Below are 26,195 nucleotides of genomic sequence, written 5' to 3' on the forward strand. Positions count from 1 at the left end.
GGCTGGCCGCCACTAGAAGGGGACCCAGTGTTCCAACCCTATGCTGTAAGGAAAACAGAGTTAAGTGTGCAAGATGGCTGTGTACTGTGGGGCTCAAGGGCAGTGGTACCGCCGCCAGGCCGGAACGCCTTGATACAGCAGCTACATCATGGGCACATTGGCATCACTCGAATGAAGGCATTAGCCCGAAGCTACTTCTGGTGGCCAAAGTTAGATGCCGACATTGAAGCAGTTGTTAAAAGATGTGTAGCGTGCCAAGAACATCGTAACTCTCCAGCTCCAGCACCTCTTCATCCCTGGGAGTGGCCGAGCAAACCCTGGCAAAGGTTACATATTGATTATGCAGGACCTTTTATGGGACATATGTTTTTTCTTCTGATGGACGCGCATTCCAAGTGGATGGATGTATACCCTGTAACGACCTCAACTTCAGCCAGCACAATTGAATGTCTAAGGAAGAGCTTTAGTAATCAAGGATTACCAGAGACAATTGTGTCTGATAATGGCTCATGTTTTGTGAGTACAGAATTCCGAGAGTTTATGCAGAAGAATGGGATTGAACACGTCACCTCTGCTCCTTATCATGCTTCCTCTAATGGTTGTGCTGAACGTGGCGTTCAGACATTCAAGGCAATGATGAAGAAGGCAGGTGAGGGAAGCATCGCCACTAGAGTATCAAGGGTGTTGTTTAGTTACCGCATTACACCACAGTCAACGACAGGGCTGTCGCCTGCTGAAATGTTACAAGGCAGGAAGTTGAGATCGACCTTAGATTTAATTCATCCAGACCGCCGAAGGAGAGTGGAACGGCAACAGAGCTTTCAAAAGAAATATCATGATAAGCAAGGTTCAGGGAGAAGTTTCCAGGAGGGAGATGCAGTGATCACAAGGAATTTCAGTCATGGACCTAAGTGGATTCCCGGGTTTATTATCAAGAGAACGGGTCCTGTCTCTTACAAGGTCATGCTAGGAGGTGGCAGCATGGTACGCAGACACGTTGACCAGATATTGGCCAGTTCTGAGGATAGGGACTGGATGGAACCAAAGATTATGGAACCCTTGGGGTTGTCTGAATCTTCAGCGGTCGATGTTGCAGCATCAGAGACATCTATTCCCGAGGAAACTGGCGGTGTTCCAGAGACAAACACTCAGAGTGTGGAAAAACCTGTTTTGGAAAAAGCCAAACCAGTAGTGATGGACTTTCAACCTCCAGGTACTCCAAGACAGTCATTATCCGCGATTGCACCGGTACGCCGGTCATTGAGAACTGTGTCAAAACCAAAGTATTTGAAGGACTATGAGTGTGGACTATGAAAAAAAAAATGCTAAAGTTTAAAAAAAAAAAAAAAAAAAAAATGTTAATATCAATGGCACATGTAGCGTGACTTGGGGATTTGGGATGAAGGCAACAGCTTAAGGGGGAAGGAATGTGGTAGATCGGGAGAGTTATTAGAATTGTCCACTAGGTGGCAGTGGTAGATCAGTCAGGGGTAGTGGGGTATATAGCCGAGGAAGAATCTGCAGGCTTGTGTGTTGTACTGGCTGACAATGTTTGCACTGATGACTGGTGTTCAGTAAACTCCCAGCTAAAGCTACCTCGATGTCTGTTGTTTATTTATTAGTACTGAGGATACTACAATTGGACATCGCATTTCTAAACTCAACAGAAACGTGTGATTGGTTATAATGCAAACACAGGAAACTACGAGTTAAAGAAAATGACAATAAATATGATGTAAAACAAACAAATCGAATGTAAATGTAATGCCGAAATCTTCATATTATGGGTAGAAAATGTACTTTCAACCCCATTTAACATGGAAGAGGCAATCCCCAAGAAGAGGAGGGAATACCATCGTTTTTCATCAAAGAAACGAATAGTAATTGGGAAGACTTTTGAATGGTGGAGAGAACTCAAAAGAATTAAATCAGACGCCGAGGTTGCACTGTTTCTTCTGGACAGATGAGTAGCTTCTAGTGCTGACTTTTTAGTATGTGAACTGTGTGTGAAAATAATTCTTTAAAAAATATGAGTGAAGCTGGACTAAACTTGGATAGCTCTAGCGAATATCAGACTGTAGGGATTTAGTGTGAGAGGTTTTCACTATGTACAAAAGGGGAGGGAGGGGCGAGCTAACTTGGTTTGTTTGGGATCTCGCTTCAAACAAACAGAAGTGACGACACCCACAATCACTGATACAACCTTAAGTGCTTCATTGCCATGATATTAGCAAAAAAAAAAGACAATACTTTGTTAGATTTTAGACACAATGTTAACTAATTTCTTGTTGAACTGTTGTATAAAATGATTACCACACATTGCACTCGTGTTATTCGGGACGAAACAGCACACGTGTGATGGTCGCTGCTCGTGTGATGTTGCTTATAGACGAATCCGACGAGCGTTCTTGTGTAGGCTGCCATCTTGTGGCGACGCCATTACTGAGCTGTTACACCGGCATAGACATATGCACCAGTATGTAAACAAACCTCGGAGATAAGGTGATAACGCACCCTTGATGACAGCTACAGCCAGGCAGACTTGTTGGGTTGATTATGTTAGACATTGGCCTCCAGTCACAGATGAAGGTACACGATCTTACAGATTATTTATGAAAATAGCTTGGCAAGCAAGCTAGGCTAACGTTTGCTACCGAGGAAACTAAAAAAAGATCTGTCCATTTGGCAACAATAAATAAATAAATAAATGAAATCAAATAAACAATTTCATGTTTTTCATTTGTGTCCATTATTTATCTCATTTTTACATTGCAACGGGCATGGGTAAGGTAACGTTACAGATAGAAAGTATACATAATATCGACCAACTACTGTTTTTAAACCATGGAAAGAAGTCAATATAACAGCAGGAGAACAATTATGTCACATAACGTTACATTTAGCTCAGGAAAGCCATTTAATGACCATAGCATGTAAATTGAATAGAAAAAATAACAAGAGAGGAGATTTTGCTGATCACTATATCACACATTTATTATATTTTTTTACTTATGTCATTAAATAATTGTTATTATACGCGAATGTCCGCGTCTTGTACTCGCCCAGGAAATCTGTGTAAACCGTACGGCTCCAGACAGGGGCAGTCGACCCGGGGTATTCACAATGTTTTCTCTTCAAAATTGAAATTTTACTGCCACCGTTAAAACAATTTATAACGGAAACTGTTTACCCACTCGACATTATACAAGGGCTAACGTTGTAACGTTAGTGACAGTCGTAAATCGCGAGCTGTTTATTCCAGTGGACGCAAGTTGCAACTAAAACAATAGAAGGCAATGGCGCAACGCTACCCAGCAACAGCTCAGTAATGGCGCTCGCTTACTTCCGGTAGTTTCGCCGGATTCGTCGTGTGACGTCACCGTCGGCCGAAGTGCCTGCAGTTATTCACAGTGGCAAAAAGACTGAACGGCTGTATTTGTTTTCAGCGTGAATGCCACGAAACACAAACCCAACATATAAAGTGGGAAAGAGCTTTGCGATTGGCTGTACAACTAGATTTGACAAAAAAAAAAAAAAAAAAATCGGAGGTATATTTTTACAGACTGCTATAGAAAGAGGAGCAAACGGATCACTGCAATTCACAGAAACAACTGGACTCCAGTCAGTGAAAGGTGGATTTGCAGTTATCATTTTGTGTCAAAATGCTGAATTTAGGTGTAAAACCATACCCATATATTTTGTATTGTTATATCTATTAACAACTCATCAATTAAATATTTATCATTGCATATTGTCCCCCCAAAAAAAACAACTATAAAGTTTTAGGGCCGGATGATATGATGATATATATAGGCTATATATAGGCTATATATAACACTGATATAAGTGATCATCCGGATTTAGAACTACCTATATTGTATTTATATAAAACGTTCACAGGCAAATTTGCTTTATATTTAGGTCTACCGATATTGCTTTTATTTCCCCGGTGTCGAAATCAGGCAAACATAAATGTCAGGTAACACGATTTCTGGCTGCATGTCAATATCCATGGATGACTGGATCTTTAGTAAGTTGCAAGGAACATTATATTGAGTCCAACATTTAGTTTAAATTGATAAAATTGTTCGTTTTAGTCGCATTTTCACAGTTTCCCCTATTAAATCCAGTCATTCAGTCAGGCTGAGGGGGGTTGTTGCGGTGGGAAAGTGACGTCAATGCATTCCCTCTATTGTTGAAACTTTTTTCACCACTTTCCATGAAAACATTTCTCTCATGCCACTCAAAAAGTACACATTTTTTCCCTTTAGTCTTGTGAAAATTTTTACATTCAATGTACATTCAGGCAACACTTCTTATGTTTCTGTAGACTAGATGATTGGGTGTAACTCTTCCCACATGAAGAGCACTGGAACGGTTTCTCTCCAGTGTGAACTCTCTGATGTCTTTTTAAGTCACTGGATGAAGTGAAGGTCTTGCAACAGTGAGCGCACACATGAGGTCTCACACCAGTATGAATACTCTCATGCTCTTTTAAAGACTTAAGTTGTGAAAAACTCTTTCCACACAAAGAACAGATGTGTGGCTTCACATCTGCATGAATTGTAAGGTGTTGTCGTAAGTTTGATTCCACAACAAATGTTTTCTCACACTGATCACAGCTGAATGATCTCACCCCAGAGTGACGGCGCAGATGATCTCTGAGATTTCTCTTCTGACTGAAACTCTTTCCACATAGAGTGCATGTGAACGGTTTTTCTCCAGTGTGAATCCTCGTGTGCATGTTTAGGTCTCCTTTCTCAACAAAACTTTTTCCACACTGAGTGCATGCATAAGGCTTTTCTCCAGTGTGAATCCTCATGTGTGTGTTAAGCTCTGATTTATATCTGCAACTCTTTCCACACACAGAGCAGATGAAAGATTCTTTGACTCCAGTTTTTCGAGCACGTTTTTGTGTAAAATTCTTTGTGTTCCCATCTTCATTTGTGAAACAATGTGGTTTTTGCTGGTTGTCTTCATTCACTTCCACTGGGTCTAAAATCGACATATTAAATTCCCATAATTCAATAAAAGGAAGACAAATGAGAAACAAAAATAAATATGGTTCTGTCTAAAAAAAAAAAAATAAAAACAATTGATTATTGAACCCTTTTCATGATATTATATTCCAACCATATATTTATATTTTGTATAATATTTTCAGATCTTATTGATCAGTTAATTGGCTTTATGCCCAGCTGCACTACTTCCTGAACTTCAGCCAGCTCCTTGTTTCCTGTCTGGCATTATTGGCCAAATTGATTAATTCAGGTGCGTCTGATTATTGTTGCCATGACTACTGAGGTCAAGCACACCTGAATTAATCAATTTGACCAATAATGGCAGACAGGAAACAAGGAGCTGGCTGAAGTTCAGGAAGTAGTGCAGCTGGGCATAAAGCCCATTGCACATGCACAGTGGAAAAATCCTTTAGACACAAACCCCAAGTTTTTACAGACAAGTTTTAAGATAGTCTCAGACTAAAATGCATGTGTGAGCCATTTTAACTGAAAGCAACTTGCTCTGACAGATTACAATATGTCACTACAATTGTTTTGTCTCAAGAACCAAACAGCAATGTTTTTAAAGGCACTTTTATAAAAGCTACTTGAATGTCTTAATTGAACTAAGGCCTAATCTTGGCTTAATCTAAGCCTTGTCTGTGAAACCAGGCCTAATAGAGATGCGCGGTTGGCGGTTACAGCCGAGGACTGCGCGGATAAACCGCGGATCGGGCAGATGACGTGACTAGAAAAAAAATACTAAAAAAATCAATTGGGGCATGTGGTTGAACCAAATTATGTGCCAAAATGCGATTTCTATTAGGCTACAATATCACATAAGGTAAGTGTGAAGAGGTTCGGTGTGTGTGGAAGGAAGAAGACAGTCGGCGTGACTGGGACTTGTGTTTATTCAGAAAAACAAAAAGAAACGAGGCGCACAGTAGCGCTTTCGCCACCATAAACAAAACACGCGATCCAACACTCTTGCTTCTCAGTCTCGGTTGCAGTAGCCGCGTGCGAAGTCCCAGTCCAACTCTCTCTCTCTCGCTCTCTCATTCTCTCCATGCCAATTACTGCAATCAGACACAGGTGTTCATCATCTGCACTTGACCTACTCATTCACCGCGCGGCTCCGTCCTTTCTCTCCCACGACAGACTTCGCAAAACTACGCCCCCCTCGCCACAGTCAGGTTTGCCGAAGTGCGTTTAATTTATTTATTTTTGTCCCTGTGTGCCGATCGGAGACGGAGTTCACTGCTGATATTCCGAGAGCTTTCTAGTCTCACGGCTGTCATCAACAGTGCCTTGTATCGCCCAATCAGCAGATGGCGGACGGGTGCGGTTTTGAAAATTGGTCAAAAACGTTGGTGCGGATGGATAGCGGACGGATTATGAGTTTTGTGATGCGGTTGCGGATGAAATAATAGCCTGTCCGCGCATCTCTAAGGCATAACACTTCACTGGTGGAAGAAAAGTCACAATACCATTAAAGAGAGCTTTTTACTGACTCTGAAAAACACCAGTAGAAAGATACTCAGGGCAATACACAGCCGTGTCTGTAATGTAAGAGACCAAATAGAGCACTATAGGGAGACTTTCTAATGCAAACTACATTATGAACCCTCAGATCTGTTTAAGAACATGCAAGTGCCTTGGTGGAAGAGTGAAGTAACATCTCACAGCAAGAACTGGCAAATCTCTCTCAGTCCATCAAGACGAGATGCACTTTAGCATTTAAACTGCTGGAAACACCATATAAATAATGACTGCAACTTTTAACATTGAGCCCCACTCGGTTCAGGGACTCATAATTCCATTTCTGCTCATTAAATGTTTGTGAAATTTGTTCCTTTTATGTCTCAGTTGTTAAATCTTTGCATGTTAATAAAAACATTTTCACATAATCAGAAATTTGCTTTAAAAAAGTATTTGAAAGTATTAGATGTATTGTTCTAGCTATACCAACCTGTTTGTTCATCTGTATCTTCATCTTTTATTCTGCAGGGTTCTTCCTCAAACTCCATCTTTACAATAGTATGTCCGTAGTTTCTCCTGGAATAATTCCTCCTGCTTGCTTCTCCTGTGGGAAGATGAGAATATATTATTATTATTAGATTAAATGTAGACCTAAATCATTGAATACTGAATAATAATAATATAAAAATAATATAATAATAATCCCATTAATTATGATAATTATTAAAAAACAAAACAAAAACAATAACACTAGTAATAACAAAACACCACTTGGCACCTACTGCATCAATTCTGGGTGGCTCGTCTTACCCCAAGGCTCTGTTTTTATCTTTTTACCTCAAAATAACACAGTGCAGAAAATTATTTCTCACACTGATCACAGCTGAAAGTCTTCACTCCAGAGTAAGAAGACAGAAGCTCTTTGGAAAAGCTTTCTGACTGAAAATTTTTAAACAATGAGTGCATGTATAAGGCCTTTCTACAGTGTGAATTCTCATGTGTCTCTTAAGGTTTGATTTGTGTCCGCAACTCTTTCCACACTTACAGCATGTGATAAGCGCTTTTAACTCAGCCATGTAATGTTAATATACTGCTACTGGGTTTCTGGCACGATTGGATGAAAGCCTCAAACGCTTCAGAAAGCCGCGGATTCCCATCACCAAGAATACTAATCTGATATTGATTGTAAGGGTTTTTGTGGTTTGACAGAGGGGACGCTTTTTGTCATTTTAGCAACAAGGGGAAACATCGAGTCCTGTTTACATTAGACCTAAGACTAAGCATTAAAAACTCTGTTTACCAGGTTTCATTGATCATTACATAAAGGAAAACAACTCACAATCTTAACAAATTACACTGTGAAAACCCAATCAGTAACGAGTTTACATTCATGAGTGACTCGTTTAGTCGTTTGGATTTAGATTTCTCCTAATAAATTAAAAAATGAATGTACTCACAGTCTGAAAACAGCAGATTTAGAGCAGAATGAACGGCTGTGTTCCACTTCTCATGTTTATGTTCCCTTCCCTCGCTCACTTCTCTTCTTCTCCTAGACTCGGATCATTGCTTCGGTTGATCGAGCGCCTCTACTGGCGGAACACTGGCATGAAATAGAAGCTGCTTGTCTTCATTCACTTCCATTAGGTCTCAAATCATGAAATTCCCATAGTCCAATTAAAACAAAAGAGCCAACTGTAAGTCAACTGTACCGTACTGTTATTTCTTTGTGGTATTTTAATCTTTTATCTTCTCAAAAGTTGTGTTATTATCAGAAATAAGCTCTACATGTCCAGCACTGTAAGACAATAAATACTTCAATTCAGTTCATAGAGAAGCTGAAAGAATATTGATGAGGGTTTATTGCTACAATCAGACATTGATTGAATGTGTGGAACTTAGAGACAAAAGAGTAGTTTGCAATTTAGAGTTATTAATAAGCTGCATTCAGCTATTCATGGCATGATGTTGCATTTAAATTATAAGGATTTGTTTCCTATGAATAAATGTGTACCTCAATTGCAATGTGAGTCACTTTTGATAAAAGCATCTGCCGAATCATTAAAGGGATACTTTACCTATGGAAAGATGAATGTCTATTTAAAATGGGTCATTTATGTAGAAGAAATGTGTATAAATATATATATATATATATATATATATATATATATATATTTATTTATTTATTGAAATTTGGAGCTTTCTACACTGAGAAAAGCCAGGAAACGTATTTTTGGCTGATGTGGATGAAAGACAACCACTCCCAGAATGCACTTGCTTTGCTGGCCTAGGAGGCCACGCCTACCGGTAATAGAGCGCAGTCGTTAAACAACAATTCTAGGCTACTAGTGATGACTGATGTCTGACTAGTCTCCGTGATGAGTCTGCTTGAAAATGTGTTTCGAGATCACCAAAAATGTCTGGTATTCAGCTTTTGCTTTCTACAGTCTCCATTCATAATGTTTACGTGGCGAGCAGAATGAGGCTAGGGGGCTGGAGAACGGCGTGAGTCATGTTTACTGTGGCGAACAGGAGAAGTGAGGGCCGCGGGAGAACGCACGAGTCATGTTTACTGTGGCGAGCAGGACGAGACTGAGGGCCGCGGAAGAACAGCTCGGCCAATTAAATTATCTTTGAATATATAAATAATCTACAAAGAATTTCTTGGAAGATTTTAAATTATTCTTATTCTATTTTTTTAAGAATACAGGGCTTTTAAAAAGAATTTCATTTTATAGATCATGTATATTCTGTTATACACTCCAGTCCAGCGGTGGCGGTAATGCAAAAAAATAGTTGTCAACTGCCATTTAAAAATAGAAGAAGAAGAAGAAGCCATAGTAGGCGTTTCTCAATGTCAAGGAAGGATCCTCGGAAGCCGGAATTTCAAGGATGCTACGTCATCGACGTCCGTCGAAGGACTGTTCCAATGTCGAGGATCCTCAGAATTTCAACCAAGGACTGAGTCCTTCGTTCGGAAAATATCCCATACACAGGAAAGGATGCATATGTGTAGCCTTCGTGCTCTTAAATCACCCACAATCCTATGCGCAGCTTTGCTATCTTGTTCAAAAACTAAAAAATGTCGACCGTTAGCGGAGTTGGAGTGATAACGGCAATATGCTTTCAAATGTAAGCAAGTATAATTTCAGTTTAGCCATTTATTTAATGTTTGTTAAACTATTTAACATATCGGCTCAAATTTGCTGAGGGGATTTAAAGCTGTTCCCTTTTACTGGTGATTAACTTTTTAATTTTTACTTCATAGCCTTTTCTGTTGGTCACATATTTTACAATTGCATGTGTTTTAACAGCTAGATCATGTTGCTATGGAGGTAGTTCTGTTCACTCCGGTAATATCGTTTTTGAATGAATAAACTCCCTTTTAAATCAATATTTTGTGTCAAATTATTGATTTATTTGGTAGGTAGCCATGTTATAAGTGGGAAAATGTATAGCGAGGCGGTTGTTACAGCGAATACAACGGGCTGATCAAGACCCCTCTTCATTAGAGTTTGCGTGGTTGTATTCACTATAGCAACCGCCTGGTTATACATTATCCCTTTATTTATTTATTTCTATGAGGACTGACAAGACAAAATAAGGACTGTCAAGTGTATTTAAACAGTGCAGTACACCAGCTCAATGATTTTTGCAGCGCCGAAGCGGACCTTTCACTGATGTAATGACGCAATGACGTGCACTTGCTAGCCTGTTCCATTTACGTGTTCTCCGAACGCTAAAGAGGACCCTTGCCTAGCCTCTGAAGGAAATGACTTGGAAGGACCCGTCCTGCCAAGGAAGTATCCTTGACATTGAGAAACACCACTTGTTTACTCAGTTGAGGCTGATAGTCACACAGTTAAAGCAGCCTAGTCTCTCTTCATCATCTTTGCAATCATTTATAGAAGCTTTGTCTGTAAGTATTGATGCATTTACTAGAAGTTTTTCAAGTTTTGTGTGGAATTCGTGCCAGTAATTTTAGGTTAAAATTGACATTAAGAGCGACTTTTCTCTACAATGTGACATGCATTGTGTATTATTGTGTATATTATGTTTAGTTATACCTTAAAGTAACACAATTTTACATAACTAAATCCGCTATCCGCTAGCTGCCTGTCCCCTAAACACTAGGGCTGCAACAAACTATTATTTTGATAATCGATTAATCTAATAATTATTAGAACTATTAATCGTCGATTATTTTGCCGGCTAATCAGTAAGTTTGGAAGGATTATTCATCTTTTTTTAAATTAGTTATAACATTACATATTCTTACTATAATATTTTAAAAAATCAGTTCAGGTTTTGAAAGTTGTTTTGATGAACTTTGAGCCAACTAAACAGGTCATTCTCTTTAAGTTTTCAGATTTCAGCCCATCACACACAAATGCTCTCTAAGCATTGTTTAATAGGCCCACTGCTTTTCTTTGAACTGAAACAGAAAAAGGGTAATTTACTTTAGGACACAAAAATGGCAAAATATTAATCTGCAAACCATTATTATAATTATAAAAGTACATTATATTACATTATTATTGATAATATTATTACTATTATTAGTAGTATTGCATTATCTAATCAATAGATTTACGTTACCACTACTTGGCGCCAGCTGGAGAAAACTCAATTCTCACCGGCTCCTCTTTTGCTGGGATGTTTCCTCTTTAAGTGCTCCAACGTGCATGTTGTGCTCCTGTGAAAAGCAAGTTCCGCCTTGCATGTATTGCTCATGACAGCATTCTAGGTTTGAAGTTTTGTGAAACTTTCCCAAACTTTGCTAGTCTGGATTCGTTTGCTGTTTTTTTCTTTTACCGCAAAAACATTTGTAAAGGGCTGCATTACACTCTAACTCAACTTAAGATCAGTAGCCGCCAAAATTCTGCTTCTTCTAGGAAGAGATCTCATTCAGGCGCACAAGGTGTTGGAGCAATGCAATGGACCAAAACATGCTCCCTTTGCTTAGATGTTGGCCCTTTGGGTGGGTGATAGTTGGAGATGCAGGGCTCTCAAGTTTTGAAGACAGGCAAGAGTGACACGACATGTGCAAGATATACAGTGGTTTCATAAGTGCAGTACATGGATATATACTGAATCAATATAGAATGGATACTATTATAAACAGAATTTTTTCAGATAGATTAGTCCTATGAATATAATATACAGATAACTATTGTGAACAGAATTTACAGCTAGATATGTACTGAATATAATATACAATATACAGATGAATATTACTATAAACAGAATTTTTACAGATATGTACAATAAACATAATTTACAGATGGTTATTACTATAAGCAGAGTTTACAGCTGAATATGTACTATGAATATATATACCGATGGATTTAAGTAGTGCAAATTAAGTTGGACAAAAACAATACGAATAAAAGTGCAGTGGGAAGTAATTGCATATTACGGTTAAAGTACGGTATTTCAAATGTATATGTAAACAATTGGTACTGTAAATAAACAGTCGGCAGTGCAAATTGATATTCCAGCAGGTAAGTAGTCCAAGATGCATATGTAAACAGTTGTTACTATAATAATAGTCAGCGGTGCAATGAACATTATAGCATTGCAAATAACAAAATGGAGGCAGGTGTGAGGAGGGAGAGAAGAGTTTATCAGTATATGAGGGAAGTCGGATCAGTGAGGGTTAGAGTTCAGTAAAGAGACAAAACTCAAAGCGCTTCACATAGAGGGGGGAATCTCCTCAACCACCACCAATGTGCAGCATCCACCTGGATAATGCAACGGCAGCCATATTGTGCCAGAACGCCCACCACACACCAGCATACTAGTGGAGAGGAGACAGAGTGATGAAGCCAATTGGTATATATGGGGATGATTAGGAGGCCATGATGGACAGCAGACTGATCTCATGAAGTAGCGTGTGTATGACACGCCAATTCGTATTTCCATTTTTGGCGTGCTATCAAGACGCATAATCACCTTTCAGCGTGTTTATGAACGCCGTTGACTTAACGTTATGTAAATATATGACTTACCTCAACCCCGTCCCTAAACCTAACCGTCACTGGGGTTAATGGCATTTATGACTGTTCCCTTACCATCCTAGGTAAAAAAAATATACGACTTACCTCAACCCCATCCCTAAACTTAACCGTCACTGGGGTTAATGGCATTTATGACTGGAGATTTGACTGCGTGTTCAGACACGCGGAATGCCGCGGACGTTAATGGCGTAGACGTATATACGCATACACGCGGATAGCACAAAATGCGTGGATATAACACGCCACCTGACTCGAAAGTGGCGTATATGTTTACTCAAAAGTCATGATGTCATGTTGATGGACAGAGGCCACTGGGCAAATTTGGCCAGGATGCCGGGGTTACACCCCAACTCTTTCGAAAGACATCCTAGGATTTTTCATCACTCTACTGGGGCGTTAGGACCCACATAGACCACAGGGTGAGCACCCCTACTGGCCTCACTAACATCTCTTCCAGCAGCAACCTGGTTTTCTCAGAAGGTCTCCCATCCAGGTTGTAACCAGGCTCAGCCCTGCTTAGCTTCAGTGGGTGACCACTCTTGAGTACAGGGTGATATGGCTGCTCCCTCCCCACAGAACAAAAGCCATCAAGCTGCTCAAGGCCACCCAGGAAATGCTGGCTTTGTCTAATTTACATCTTCACAAGATTGCCTCCAAAGTGGAAGTCATGAAAGCATTTCCTTCAGATGACATTGCAAAGTGAGTTAAAGAATCTAGATCTAAGCACTGGCCTCCCACCAGTTCACAGAAGTATGGCGGTGAGCCGGGATTTGTCTGAGGATATGTTCATTTTCCAGGTTGCAGACCAGGTGAGACCTTACACCAGGGGCTCGTTCTTCGTACCTCGCTAACTCGGTTAGCTGGATTTGATTGTTGGCGATTTGGCATGATCTTGGATTGTTTGGTTCTTCGACGCTCATCCTGGACTTGCTGTCATAGCAACAGGTGCGCCAGCTTGAACCTGCTCGCGAGCAGGCTTATTTCATGTAAACAGGATTAGATCGCGGCTGATTCTTTAGCGCAGCTCGATAGTGTAGCCTAATTTCTGAGATTATTTTTTTTTTTCTCGTGAAACGATCGTTGTGAGGGTGTCGTTTATACTTTATTTTGTTGGAAATGCACATTAATGTTCGATTTGATGCCGGGCTTCAACAACAATGCGTTCAACAATGTGTTCATTCAACAAAAATGTTTGCATCGCCCTAAAATTCTTTCCGAGTGGCTTTCTTTACACTATTGGAGATGCCGAGAAGCTTTTCTGTCATGCCATTCGCAAAGTTTACCTAGCGCTCTTAGTTTTTTTTTTTTTTGCCAACTTAGGGTATATTATAATTTTTAATGAAGATAATGCAATCATGATGACCGTGCCGATTATGACTTGCAGTCCCTCAGCCTTAACTTACGTGATTGGTGCCATACACTGTAGACTCCACACACGTTCCCCTCAATGAAGGGATTTTGTGAGGAGAAAGGGGGCTCACAATGTAAATGTGTAAAAATTACTATTTTTGTAATGTAAAAGTTACAATGTAAAAGTTAATATTACAATTTTTTTATATTCCAGATTATAATTATATCAATATTTTTAAAAGGCAGTTGACTGAGTAAAATCTCTTAGATGGTGTGTGACCATGTTCCATATCACAAATCAGTGTGACCAGGATCTCTGCATGACTCAAGAACTTTCAGAGATTCACATTTATGCACATTATTTGAACGTGGTTAGGAAAATTATAAATATCAAACTCACGGTATTATATACACTTATGCTGAGAACTGCATTTTTCCATTATACAGGTGATAACAACAGGGTCCTGCATGGAGACAGGTGTTTTATGACCCCATTCCCTGACCCAAACCCCAGACCAGTTACAATGCAGCTCTAGGACAAGGGCACACAATGAAATGACCTTTGGCCAACTAAAGGGAAGATTTCAGGGTCTAAAAAGCCTGAGGGTTGTACCTGACAGTGCCTGTGACATGTGCCATATTACACAACATTCCCAACATCAGAAACATAAAAAAATTAATAAAAAAAAATTAATTAAGCCTAAAATAAAAGACAAGACAAATTTGTAAAATGCTTAGAGTTTTATTTCAATAGTTCTTTATAAAGAAAAGCCAGTTATTCAGTCATATTTTTAAAAGAGATGTTAAGGTCAGCAATAGTACTCTGTGTGAAATAGTGTATTTAAGTCTGAAGTTTATTTTGAAGCAACTCTATTTCTAGTGCAACTTAGTCAAGTTCTATTTCTCCCCCTGATTTTAGTTTTTTCAAAATACTCTATTTTCTGTTGAAGACACATATAGGGAACGAATTTTACCCTGTGTCGTTTGTGTCACACATGCCTCATGCAACAAATAAAAAGGAAAAGTTGTCTCTACACTGCCCACCCCTGTATCACTGCTGTGTGCAGACTCTTCTGTAGGCCTTTCTGTACATGTGGACTCTTGTCAGAAATAATAGGCATAGGCACAAGTAGAAATCAATTAAAGCCATCAATTAAATTAAAGTACTTCCTCCAAAGGACAGTCATCTGAGAAGTTTTCTTCACTCTCCAGTGCAATGTGATTGATAACTCATGGCAAAATATTTTTACATTAACATAAGTTTAACAGTTTTTACTTTCACAAGACAAAGCAATTTATCATTACTCAAGATTTAACAGTTGAAATGACTAAACCAGCCAATTCGGATTATAGGTATAGTTAATTTAATGCAGCAACAAATTATTTCACAGTGTACTGCACAAAGATAATTTAAATCTCATTTCCCAGTAATGAAGGTGTTGCTGCTACTGGTCCCTGATGTGGGTCTGGAAGAGCTGAAATTCACATTCAACCCAAGGGTCAGCTCTTCTGCCAGGTGTCACAGTCCTTCGTCTGCACCATCCTGTCCGCGTCTCCAGCACTACACTTCCCATGATCCTCTCGTCTGCACACCTGAACTCACTCCCTCATCAGCCTCCCGTTCAGCGTCCTGTTCATCTGTTTCACCTGTCTTCACCTCATTATGTTTGATTCTTCTGTGTATTTAGTTCTCCCTCCTTCAGTCTGTCTTTGTTGGTCAATGTTGAATGTTACCCGGTGTACCCCGTCTTCCTGCCTGTATTTTTATTAAATATATATCTTCATTGTGACTCTGGAGTCCTCCAGTTCCTTCTGCCTGCTCCACACCCGTGACAGATTGACCGACCCAAAAAAAAAAAAAATGGAATTTGCAGCCGTACAACTACTCCTCCTGGAGCAGGAGGATCAATCCCTCGAGGCCCACACACAGAGGTATTTGGACTTGGTGCCTCATGTTCATTTTGATGACACAAGCCTCTGTGTGCTTCCGGGCAGGCCTAAACGCTGAAACCCAGGCACGCCTGCCCGGAGATGGGCCTCGAGGGAACTTCGCGGCCTATGTGGAGTGGGTGCTGGTGTCATGTGGATCTTCTTTCACCATGGACGACGGCACCAGCCCCACTCCAACGTCAGAGACCATCCAGCCTGCGCCAGAGACCGTCCAGCCAGCGCGAGAGACCGTCCAGCCAGCGCGAGAGACCGTCCAGCCAGCGCCAGAGACCGTCCAGCCAGCGCCCGAGACCGTCCAGCCAGCGCCCGAGACCGTCCAGCCAGCGCCCGAGACCGTCCAGCCAGAGCCCGAGACCGTCCAGCCAGAGCCCGAGACCAGGATCCCACCCAGCCTCCCTCTCCCACCTCCTCCCGTCACGCAGCCGTCAGCCCTTCCGTCTGCCAGCTCCCCTGACCCAGCCTGGTCATGGGATCCCCGGTTTTCGCCTCCCACCTCCTCCACATGGACACTTCCTCGGCCCCCGGTCCCATTGGCTTCCGCGTGGCTCTTACCTCCCTCAGCTCCTCCATGGCCCCTCAGTCCACCAGCTCGGCCAGGCTCCTTCGACCCTCCGGATTCCCTACACTCCCTCGTCATCCTCCCTTCACTGTTGGACTTCCTTCCCTTGGCTCCGCCCTGTCATGTCACCCCCCCGGTTCTGTCGGACTCTTCACTCCCTCCAGTCAGCCCTCACGCCCTCTGACCTCACCGTGTCCCTCTGTGCCCCTGTCGTCACTTCAGTCACCAGAGCCTACGGTGTCACCATGGTCCCTCGGTCCCTCCTCAGCACCCTATGTCGTCTGTCCCTCAGCTTCACCCTGGTCTCCTCTCCCATCTGCTCCGCCCCTGTCAGTCGGCCCCCTGGTGTCGTCAGCCCCAGTTCCATCGGCTCCACCAGGGGTCCTCCCTCCATCTGCTCCGCCCTGGTCTCGCCCTCAGCCTGCTCCGCCCTGGCCACGCCCTCAGCCTGCTCCGCCCTGGTCTCGCCCTCAGCCTGCTCCGCCCTGGCCACGCCCTCAGCCTGCTCCGCCCTGGCCACGCCCCGCCCAGCCCCCAGTTCGCCCCCCCTCCTTCCTCTGTTATGCGGCGTGAGGTCATGCCTCCCGGGAGGGGGGAGTTCTGTCACAGTCCTTCGTCTGCACCATCCTGTCCGCGTCTCCAGCACTACACTTCCCATGATCCTCTCGTCTGCACACCTGAACTCACTCCCTCATCAGCCTCCCGTTCAGCGTCCTGTTCATCTGTTTCACCTGTCTTCACCTCATTATGTTTGATTCTTCTGTGTATTTAGTTCTCCCTCCTTCAGTCTGTCTTTGTTGGTCAATGTTAAATGTTACCCGGTGTACCCCATCTTCCTGCCTGTATTTTTATTAAATCTATATCTTCATTGTGACTCTGGAGTCCTCCAGTTCCTTCTGCCTGCTCCACACCTGTGACACCAGAGTCAGGAGGATCATTATTATTTTTTCTCAGCCTTTTTCCTGGGGCTCGTTCTTCGTACGTCGCTAACTCAGTTAGCTGGATTTGATTGTTGGCGATTTGCCATGATCTTGGATCGTTTGGTTCTTCGACGCTCATCCTGGACTTGCTGTCATAGCAACAGGTCCGTCAGCTTGAACCTGCTCGCGAGCAGGCTTATTTCATGTAAACAGGATTAGATCGCGGCTGATACGGGAAGTCCTTCAGCGCAGCGCGATAGTGTAGCTTAATTTCTGAGATTTATTTTTGTTTTCTCGTGAAACGATCGTCGTGGGTGTCGTTTAAATACATTATTATTTTGTTGGAAATGCACATTAATGTTCGATTCGATATCGGGCTTCAACAACAGCACAAAATGTTTGCATTGCCCTAAAATTATTTGCGAGTGGCTTCCTTTACATTATTGGAGATGCGGAGAACTTGATAAGCTTTCTGTCGTGCCATTCACAAAGTAGTGCTCTTAGTTTTTTTGTTTTTTTTTTGCCAACTTAGGGTATATTATAATTTTTAATGAAGATAATGCAAGCATGATGACCATGTCGATTATGACTTACAGTCCCTTAGGCTTAACTTACGTGATTGGTGCCATACACTGTATACACACATGTTCCCATCAAGGCCTCAATGAAGGGATTTTGTGAGCAGAAAGGGGGCTTATACAGTGCAGCCAAATTACTATTACAATTTTTAATATTCCAGATTTGGAATATTATATCACTTTTTTTAAAAGGCATTTGACTGAGTAAAATCTTTTAGATGGTGTGTGACCATGTTCTATATCACAATCAGTGTGAAAGCAAAATGGCCAGGATCTGTGCATGACTCAAGAATTTTAAGAGATTCACATTTATGAACATTATTTGAACATGGTAAGGAAAATTATAAATATCAAACTCACGGTATTACATACACTTATGCTGAGAACTGCATTTTTGCATTAAACAGGTGATTACAACAGGATCCTGCATGGAGACAGGTGTTTCATGACCCCATTCCCTGACCCAAACCCCAGACCAGTTACAATGCAGCTCTAGGACAAGGGCACACAATGACATGAGCTTTGGCCAATAAAGGGAAGATTTCAATGTCTAAAAACCCTGAGGGTTGCACCTGACAGGGCCTGTGATATTGCATGTGCCATCTTACACAACACTGCCAACATCAGAAAAAGAAAAAAAAAAGTTTAATTAAGCCTAAAATAAAAGACAAGACAAATTTGCAAAACTCTGTTTGCTTAGAGTTTTATTTCAATAGTTCTTTGTAAAGAAAAGCCAGTTATTCAGTCATCTTTTTAAAATATATTATGCAAGGTCAGCAATAGTACTCTGTGTGATTTTACTCTGAAGTTTATTTTGAAGCAACTCTATTTCTAGTGCAAGTTCTGTTTCTCCCCCTGATTTTTGTTTTTTCAAACTACTCTATTTTCTGTTGAAGACTCATATAGGGAACAAATGCAACAAATAAAAAGCAAAAGTTGTCTACACTGCCCACATCCCTGTATCACTGCTGTGTGCAGACTCTTCTGTAGGCCTTTCTGTACATGTGGACTTCTGTCAGAAATAATAGGCACAAGTAGAAATCAATTAAAGCCATCAATTAAATTAAAGTACTTCCTCCAAAGGACAGTCATCTGAGAAGTTTTCTTCACTCTCCAGTGCAATGTGATTGATAACTCATGGCAAAATATTTTTTACATTAACATAAGTTTATCAGTTTTTACTTTCACAAGACAAAGCAATTTATCATTACTCAAGATTTAACAGTTGAAATGACTAAACCAGCCAATTTGGATTATAGGTCTACTTCATTTAATGCAGCAACACATTATTTCACAGTGTACAAAGATAATTTAAATCTCATTTCCCAGTAATGAAGGTGTTGCTGCTACTGGTCCCTGATGATGTGGGTCTGGAAGAGCTGAACCCAGGGATGCCCTTCACAACAGGGCAATTCACATTCAACCCAAGGGTCAGCTCTTCTGCCAGGGTCAGGAGCATCATTATTAGTTTTTTCTCAGCATTTTTCCTGTTTGCTTTTATAAACAGACAATCATTTATTTAACAGTGCCTTTTTAAAAGAGACTAGTAGGCCTATAAGGCCTTAAATTACCATTAGGTAGAATATTTTTGTACTTCACTTTCACCATGTCCATTATTATAGTGTGGTGACTCGACATTACAATGAACAAAGTAATTATGAAATTATGAAAATAAAAATAAAATAATAATAAGTTATTAAAACATCTAACATGGCCACCACAAACGCATTTAATTTGTCTTCTAGTTTTGCCAGCACTCTCTCCTGGCTTTTGCACACTTTGAGGTGTTCCTGGCGTTTTAATTAAAGACTGAAATTCGGCATAACCTTGCATTAAAAGCGCTTGCTCTGCTTGGGAGAAAAACTGGGCGTGTTCTTTGGCCATGCTGAACAGCCAATAGCAGCGTTGCTGATCACTGGTTCTGCTATCGATACATGTCCCCTTTTAAACCAACGCGAGAACGCGCAGTTATCTCAGATAACTCAATCCAGCGATACTAATCATAAACAACAGGTGTGTTCGAAGAACCCAATTAGCCGGATCATGATTAGCACGATGATCTCATCTTAGATGTCTCATTTGATCTCGGATGTTTTAAGCAACGTACGAAGAACGAGCCCCTGGTTGCTTTTATAAACAGACAATCATTTATTTAACAGTGCCTTTTTAAAAGAGACTAGTAGGCCTATAAGGCCTAGTAAAATTACCATTAGGCCTAAGTAGAATATTTTTGTACTTCACTTTCACCATGTCCATTATTATAGTGTGGTGACTCGACATTACAATGAACAAAGTAATTATACAATTATGAAAAAAAAATAATAAGTTATTAAAACATCTAACATGGCCACCACAAACGCATTTAATTTGTCTTCCTCTTTTGCCAGCACTCTCTCCTGGCTTTTGCACACTTTGAGGTGTTCCTGGCGTTTTAATTAAAGACTGAAATTCTGCATAATGTTGCATTAAAAGCGCTTGCTCTGCTTGGGAGAAAAACTGGGCGTGTTCTTTAGCCATGCTGAACAGCCAATAGCAGCGTTGCTGATCACTGGTTCTGCTATCGATACATGTCCCCTTTTAAACCAACACGAGAACGCGCAGTTATCTCAGATAACTCAATCCAGTGATACTAATCATAAACAACAGGTGTGTTCGAAGAACCCAATTAGCCGGATCATGATTAGCACGATGATATTATCTTGGATGTCTCATTTGATCTCAGATGTTTTAAGCAACGTACGAAGAACGAGCCCCAGATGCAGGGTTCTGTCAACGATAACAGTATGTGGTTCTCTCAACGAGTTTGTTTGACCCACTTGAGTTTGCTGCACCTGTCGTCCTTCAGAGAAGACTTCTGCTCAGAGCGCTGACCACAGGGTCTTGTGACTGGAATGCACCTCTGCCTGATGAGAAATATAAGGAATGGAAGGTTTGGAGAGATTCATTAAAAGAGGTTGAATATGTCAAAATTCCTCGCATATATGCAATTAAGGCAAAGAGATGTGTGTCTTCTGTGATGCTTCCACAAGTGCTATTGCAGCTGTTGCTTACATCAGGGTTACCAATATAAGAAGTAATGTAGAAGTTCACTTCATGTCTGGAAAGTCCCCGGACTTGAGCTGTGTGTAGCTGTACTATGGAAGTAAAATAATGTCAAATGTTTTTGAAACAAAGAGCATGTTGAATTGCATCAATTGAAAAAAAAAATATGCATTGTGTTAACCATTGCTTTATGCTTGCATTTTAATCCATTGTGTTTTTAAAGGTAGTGTAGGTCAGAATTAAAAAAAAAAAACTTTTTTTCTAAATTTTTTAAACTTTCTGTATATATCAATGCATAATTAAAATCTAAGTACTCTGAAAAAGAAAGTATAAAAATCGAGTGTCTGTAGACCTCTTATGACTGTTTTAAACACAGCTCATTATTTCCATTCACTTCACCCCCTCCCTTATGGGCTCCTTCCAAAGCCACGCCCCCCAAAACACATGAACGCGCGACTCCGACAGCTGAGCTGAAGACGTAGTATTTACTTGACACGAGACGAGAGGAGAGGAAGGAGTGCATGTAGTGACATGTCAGAAACACATGTAAATAAAAAAAATCTAAAGATAAACAAATAAGTTGTATTTTATTACTCACTATCAAGCTAGCATATTGATATTGGTAAAGTTTAAAATATATATTTATTGATTCGCTAATGAGCTAGTTATCTATAAGGCAAAGCTAAAAACAGGTTGCATGATACACGTTTTTCCATTGCCATCATTTACACTGTGATGAAGATGAATTTCGTGTAAGATTCATAACATATGGTGTTCTGCATGTAAGTTTGCTTAATGAAAGCATTGTTGATTCTGATGAGGACTACACTCCCGAGACAAGTAAGTTACCCATAGACAGTATAAGAAAGCAAGTACCGCATCGTCAGCTCGAGGACAGATCCGTGGTCGAGGGCGAAGCAGAGGAGGTCGTGCAAGAGGCCGCGCTATTAGGGTCCAAGGAAGTAGAGGCCGAGGACGGGGTGGTCAAAGTGCAGGGCAAGGAGCACTTCTTGGACAAGAGGACCTGCATCGAGTTTTGCATCTTCAAGCTCAAACAAGGGCATGCGAACAGGTACGATCTGGATACGCGCAAGAGACCTTTCTCACAACTTCCGTATTTGTGACCGGAAATACGCAATTGTCGTGGTAATCTTCTTCCGCTCCATTCATAACAGATAGCGCCGAAGGCAACTAGTGAGAGTTGTTGCGTACCGATCTTTTTGGTTATTCCCAAAAGCAGCCATACCTGTCGTTTTCATTCCTTCCCTCGTCAGTTCCCTGTCGATGAAGTTCGAAGGAACTGGATTCAGGCAATCTGGCGGGATGTTATTGATCCTGTGATCTTCTGTACTTCTCATGTCACCATTCACTAATAAGCCGTCATTGTTTGTTTATTTTTTATGTTTTGTGTATTTTTGAAGTAACGTTAGTTCATGTTCAACTTTATTAAGATATTTGTATCCAGCGGAATAAGCACATAAAATACACCACAATATAAAACAAGATAAATAAGAACACACAACAGTGGGCTACATATAAATTAAAAATATTAATATATACCATTCTGAGTATTTAACAATCTGAGTGGACAAGGGATAAATTAATATTTGTATAATTTTTCTTCATCTTGGATCGTTCTATAGCAACAGCAGTGCAAAAAATTCAGGATAACTGTTGAATAAATTTGACAGACTTCTTTCTGGTATTTACATCAAAATGCAGTTTATTGTAAATAATACTCCCTAAATATGAATAACTTTCCACACACTCCACCTTCTTACCTTTAATGAACGTATATTGGAAAGAATGAGCTTCAGTTCTGAAATCAATAGTCATATCTTTGGTCTTAGATACATCAGCTGCAGACAAGCATCACCACAGCATTTTACAAAGTCATCAACAACTGGACCATGACAAGTTTACATTTTTTCGAAGTCTTGAAGACTCTCTGATCAATTTTCTCTTCCCAGAGTAGGTTTTTCTAATGTGTCGACAGTTGACGGGAACTCCGTTTCCACAACGATTACGTATTTCCGGTTTTTGTGAAAAAGGTCTAGTGGGCAGGTCCTGTGTGGCAAAAGGGCAGTTTCCATGGTTGCGAGAGAGTGACAGTCGCCTAAGCCAATCCGTTGTTTCGTCCCGGTTGGAAATAATGAGCTGTGTTTAGTGCAGAATAAACGGTCTAGAGTCACTCGATTTTTATACTTAGATTTTTATACTTTTATACTTTTATACTTAGTACTTAGATTTTAATTATGCATTGATATATAGAAAGTTTAAACATATTTGGAAAAACGTTTTTATAAAATTCTGACCTACACTACCTTTAAGACTTGCATTTTTATGGGCTGAAATTCAACACTGAGAGATTGTGTGGCTGGCCCGACGCTTAGTAAGAGCCATGAGACACGCTCCAATACAGGCAAAAGAGCGAATAAAATAAGATAAAATTAAAAAAATGGTAAATAAGAGATGGATTACACTTTATGTGGTCTCATCGGAGTGTCTGGTTTCTGTAAACGGTGAGAGATCTTGTGGCAGGCGCGACTCGCTAATAGGTGACGTGACGCGCACTCCAAATGGACAAAAAGAGTGAATAAAATATAAAATAAGATGACAAATACCCCTACTGTACGCAGCCCTAATGGCAGAGACAATTCACGTTATAACACAGATTAACAGATATCATGGTAGAGATGAAATCACCTTACTTTGCACGGGGGTTAAAACACTTGAGTAAACATTTGTGTGTTTTGTGTCTTATGCCTAGTTCACACTACATGATTTTAAAATGTCGGGCTGAACTGTGCAGTTCACACTACATGACTTGCTCTCAGTGAAATCATGAGTGTTCAAGTTGTTTAGCTGTTCACACCACACAACACAACGTGATTGATCCACAACAGGAGGTAACTCACTACACGAGTTAACAACGCACTACATAGAGATACAACCACGATCGGATGATAACAGCATATCATTTGTGACTCAATGAGAGCTGTTTCAGTACTATAATACGGTCTAAATCCTGAAAATAATCAAACAAATAACGAGTTGACAACAACACGATTCTATCTGGTCTAGAAACCATGTTTTTTAACGAAAAAACACGCAATAAAACGAACCTGAAATGACGCGAAACTGCAGAGAAGAACACAACACGCGAATATGGACGTCAGACAGAAACTAGTGCTGCACACTGTTTGCTCGACGATCTGTTCTGAGAAAAAAAAATGCAAAAAAGAAAAAGTAAGATTTTCCTGGTGTCCTCAACCCATGCGTTGCTATGATTGGCTGTACTCATGACATCACTGAGATTGAGTCGCGCGACTGCGCGAGATATCTAGCATGCTAGATATTTTTCTGAGCTCGGTGACCTGTCTGCGAGCTGTCTGCGAGCTGTCTTTGATGCGTTGTTGGCTCTTTCACACTAACTGATTGGCGAGCGTTAATCGTCCGCTAATCGCCCGCGATTTGCACGCGATAACACCCTGACTTGTCGGCGACTCAACGATTTGCAAATCGGGCTTAAATCGGGCTTAAAATCACGTAGTGTGAACTAGGCTTTAATCAACCTTTTCCACACATATAAAAATTATAAGTCATACTCATTGCTCTATCCATTTCAGCAAATGACGTTTTGTGTAGGCCTCTCGTCTCTAGCTGTTGCTTTGGTGCTTGTCAACACGCATTTGCACCCCCTGCTGGTAAAGACAACTAACGGCAGATGGAGAATATGCTCGGCAATCCACTGCTTTTCCTGCAGTTCCTGGATGTCAACGCAGTATTTTCTGTTGAATTTGAACCACTACATTTGTGGAAGCGAATGTTCAAGGCAAAATGAACTGAAAATTGCCTGTTGAATATTATAGGTTGTATTTTTAAACATTTAGAAAATTTTGTAAGTGAAATATGAAATGTGAATATGGATTATTGAATTTTTAATAATGCAAATGTGTTTGAAATGTTTTTAATTGAAATATTCACTGCTTAAATATTCAACCATGTTGAATTTTAGCCCATAAAAATGCAAGCCTGGAAAATACAATGGATTAAAATGCAAGCATGGTTAACGCAATGCATTTTTTTTTTCAATTGGTGCAATTCACATACCCACGCACAGGCTGTGGGTTTATCTTATATTGATTACATGGCTACTCAAGGAAACGTGTTAATTACTTAAAGGGCACCTATTATGCCCCTTTTTACAAGATGTAATATTGGTCTCTGGTGTCCCTAGAATGTATTTGTGAAGTTTCAGCTCAAAATACCCCACAGTTAATTTATTATAACCATTTGAAAATGTCATTTCGGGGCCTGCTTAAAAATCTTATAGTATCCAGCTGCAGACCCGCAGCACCACCAGTTTCAGAACCCCAACGCCAGAACCGGAAGTAAGGGGCGGAGTTACGTTCTAACCAACACCAGCGCGAGGAACGTAAGTGAGGGGCGGAGCTTAGGTTTGAAACCTAATAACGCCACCTAACGTAATTTGGAGGGTATTTTACACATGAAACAGCTTTTATTGAACAAGAAAAGTCTAGTCCTACTCTCTACATATGTTATGATACTACATTACAGTACAATAAGCATTTTAAAACATTGATTTTGTGTAATATAATTGTATATAGTTTCAGTTATTCGTTTCATTGTATTATGAGTTACTTCCTGATCATGATGGTGAAAAAATAATACTTGAAACTTATGGGCATTTTAATGTACAACAGTTTCATAATTTTAGCTAAGCAGTTTATACATACGTGTAGATTTAGGAAGGTAAGACCTTTGTTTTTGTTTTTATTAACTTTGTATAATAAAGCTTTAAAAGATATAAAACAAGACAAGCATTGGAGGTTTTCAAAATTATGCACAATTTGATAACTCATTAGACCTCTGTGATATTTTACGTTCTATTTATTTATTTATTGTGTTTATACAAATCTTAAATTGTTTTTATTATATTGAAGATATGTATTTGTAAGATGATTTTGATTGTTTAATAAAAAAAACGCATGGGTATTTTTTATAAAATATACTTTATTTCACAAGAACATGTGCACCATGCATTTTTCGTGTAAAATAATAATGTCAAAATCTAAAAAAGAGAGAAAATTCGGCATTGTTTTGTTAAAAATCTATACAAAATGACCAATTTAACCCAAGCTTGTTTTATCACAACAATCTTATAAATTTAACTTACAATGTATAAATTTAACTTACAATGTATAAATTTAACTTACAACGTAGCCTGTCAAATGAGGAACTCACTCTCAGGCCCGTTTTGTCCTTACATTCTTGCT

General features: G+C 40.2%; 2 protein-coding genes across 6 annotated transcripts in view; one reads left to right on the top strand and one right to left on the bottom strand.

The window, feature by feature from the left end:
- Positions 1 to 26,195, bottom strand: part of LOC120473974 (uncharacterized) — a 152,035-nt gene that overhangs the window by 12,991 nt on the left and 112,849 nt on the right. The window contains exons 1-3 of one of the 5 annotated variants that reach the window (XM_089123847.1): positions 7,937 to 8,062; positions 6,970 to 7,083; positions 1,645 to 4,995 (exon numbers count right to left, since the gene is read on the bottom strand). The exons of 1 other annotated variant lie outside the window; for it this stretch is intronic. In XM_089123847.1, the coding sequence (XP_088979973.1) occupies positions 4,292 to 4,995; positions 6,970 to 7,027 (762 nt within the window). In that variant the 5' untranslated portion in view covers positions 7,028 to 7,083; positions 7,937 to 8,062 and the 3' untranslated portion in view covers positions 1,645 to 4,291. 3 more of the 5 variants (XM_089123848.1, XM_089123843.1, XM_089123844.1) reach the window with 3 other exon arrangements.
- Positions 10,316 to 22,019, top strand: LOC148970747 (uncharacterized). Its single transcript, XM_089123996.1, has 3 exons — positions 10,316 to 10,395; positions 15,275 to 16,388; positions 21,683 to 22,019. The coding sequence occupies exons 2-3, from the start codon at positions 15,799 to 15,801 to the stop codon at positions 22,017 to 22,019; spliced, it is 927 nt and encodes a 308-aa protein (XP_088980122.1). The 5' UTR covers positions 10,316 to 10,395; positions 15,275 to 15,798.

This window comes from Pimephales promelas, chromosome 19 (genome assembly GCF_988280905.1).
Source record: "Pimephales promelas chromosome 19, fPimPro1.hap1.1, whole genome shotgun sequence".
NCBI classification, from domain to species: Eukaryota; Metazoa; Chordata; class Actinopteri; order Cypriniformes; family Leuciscidae; genus Pimephales; species Pimephales promelas.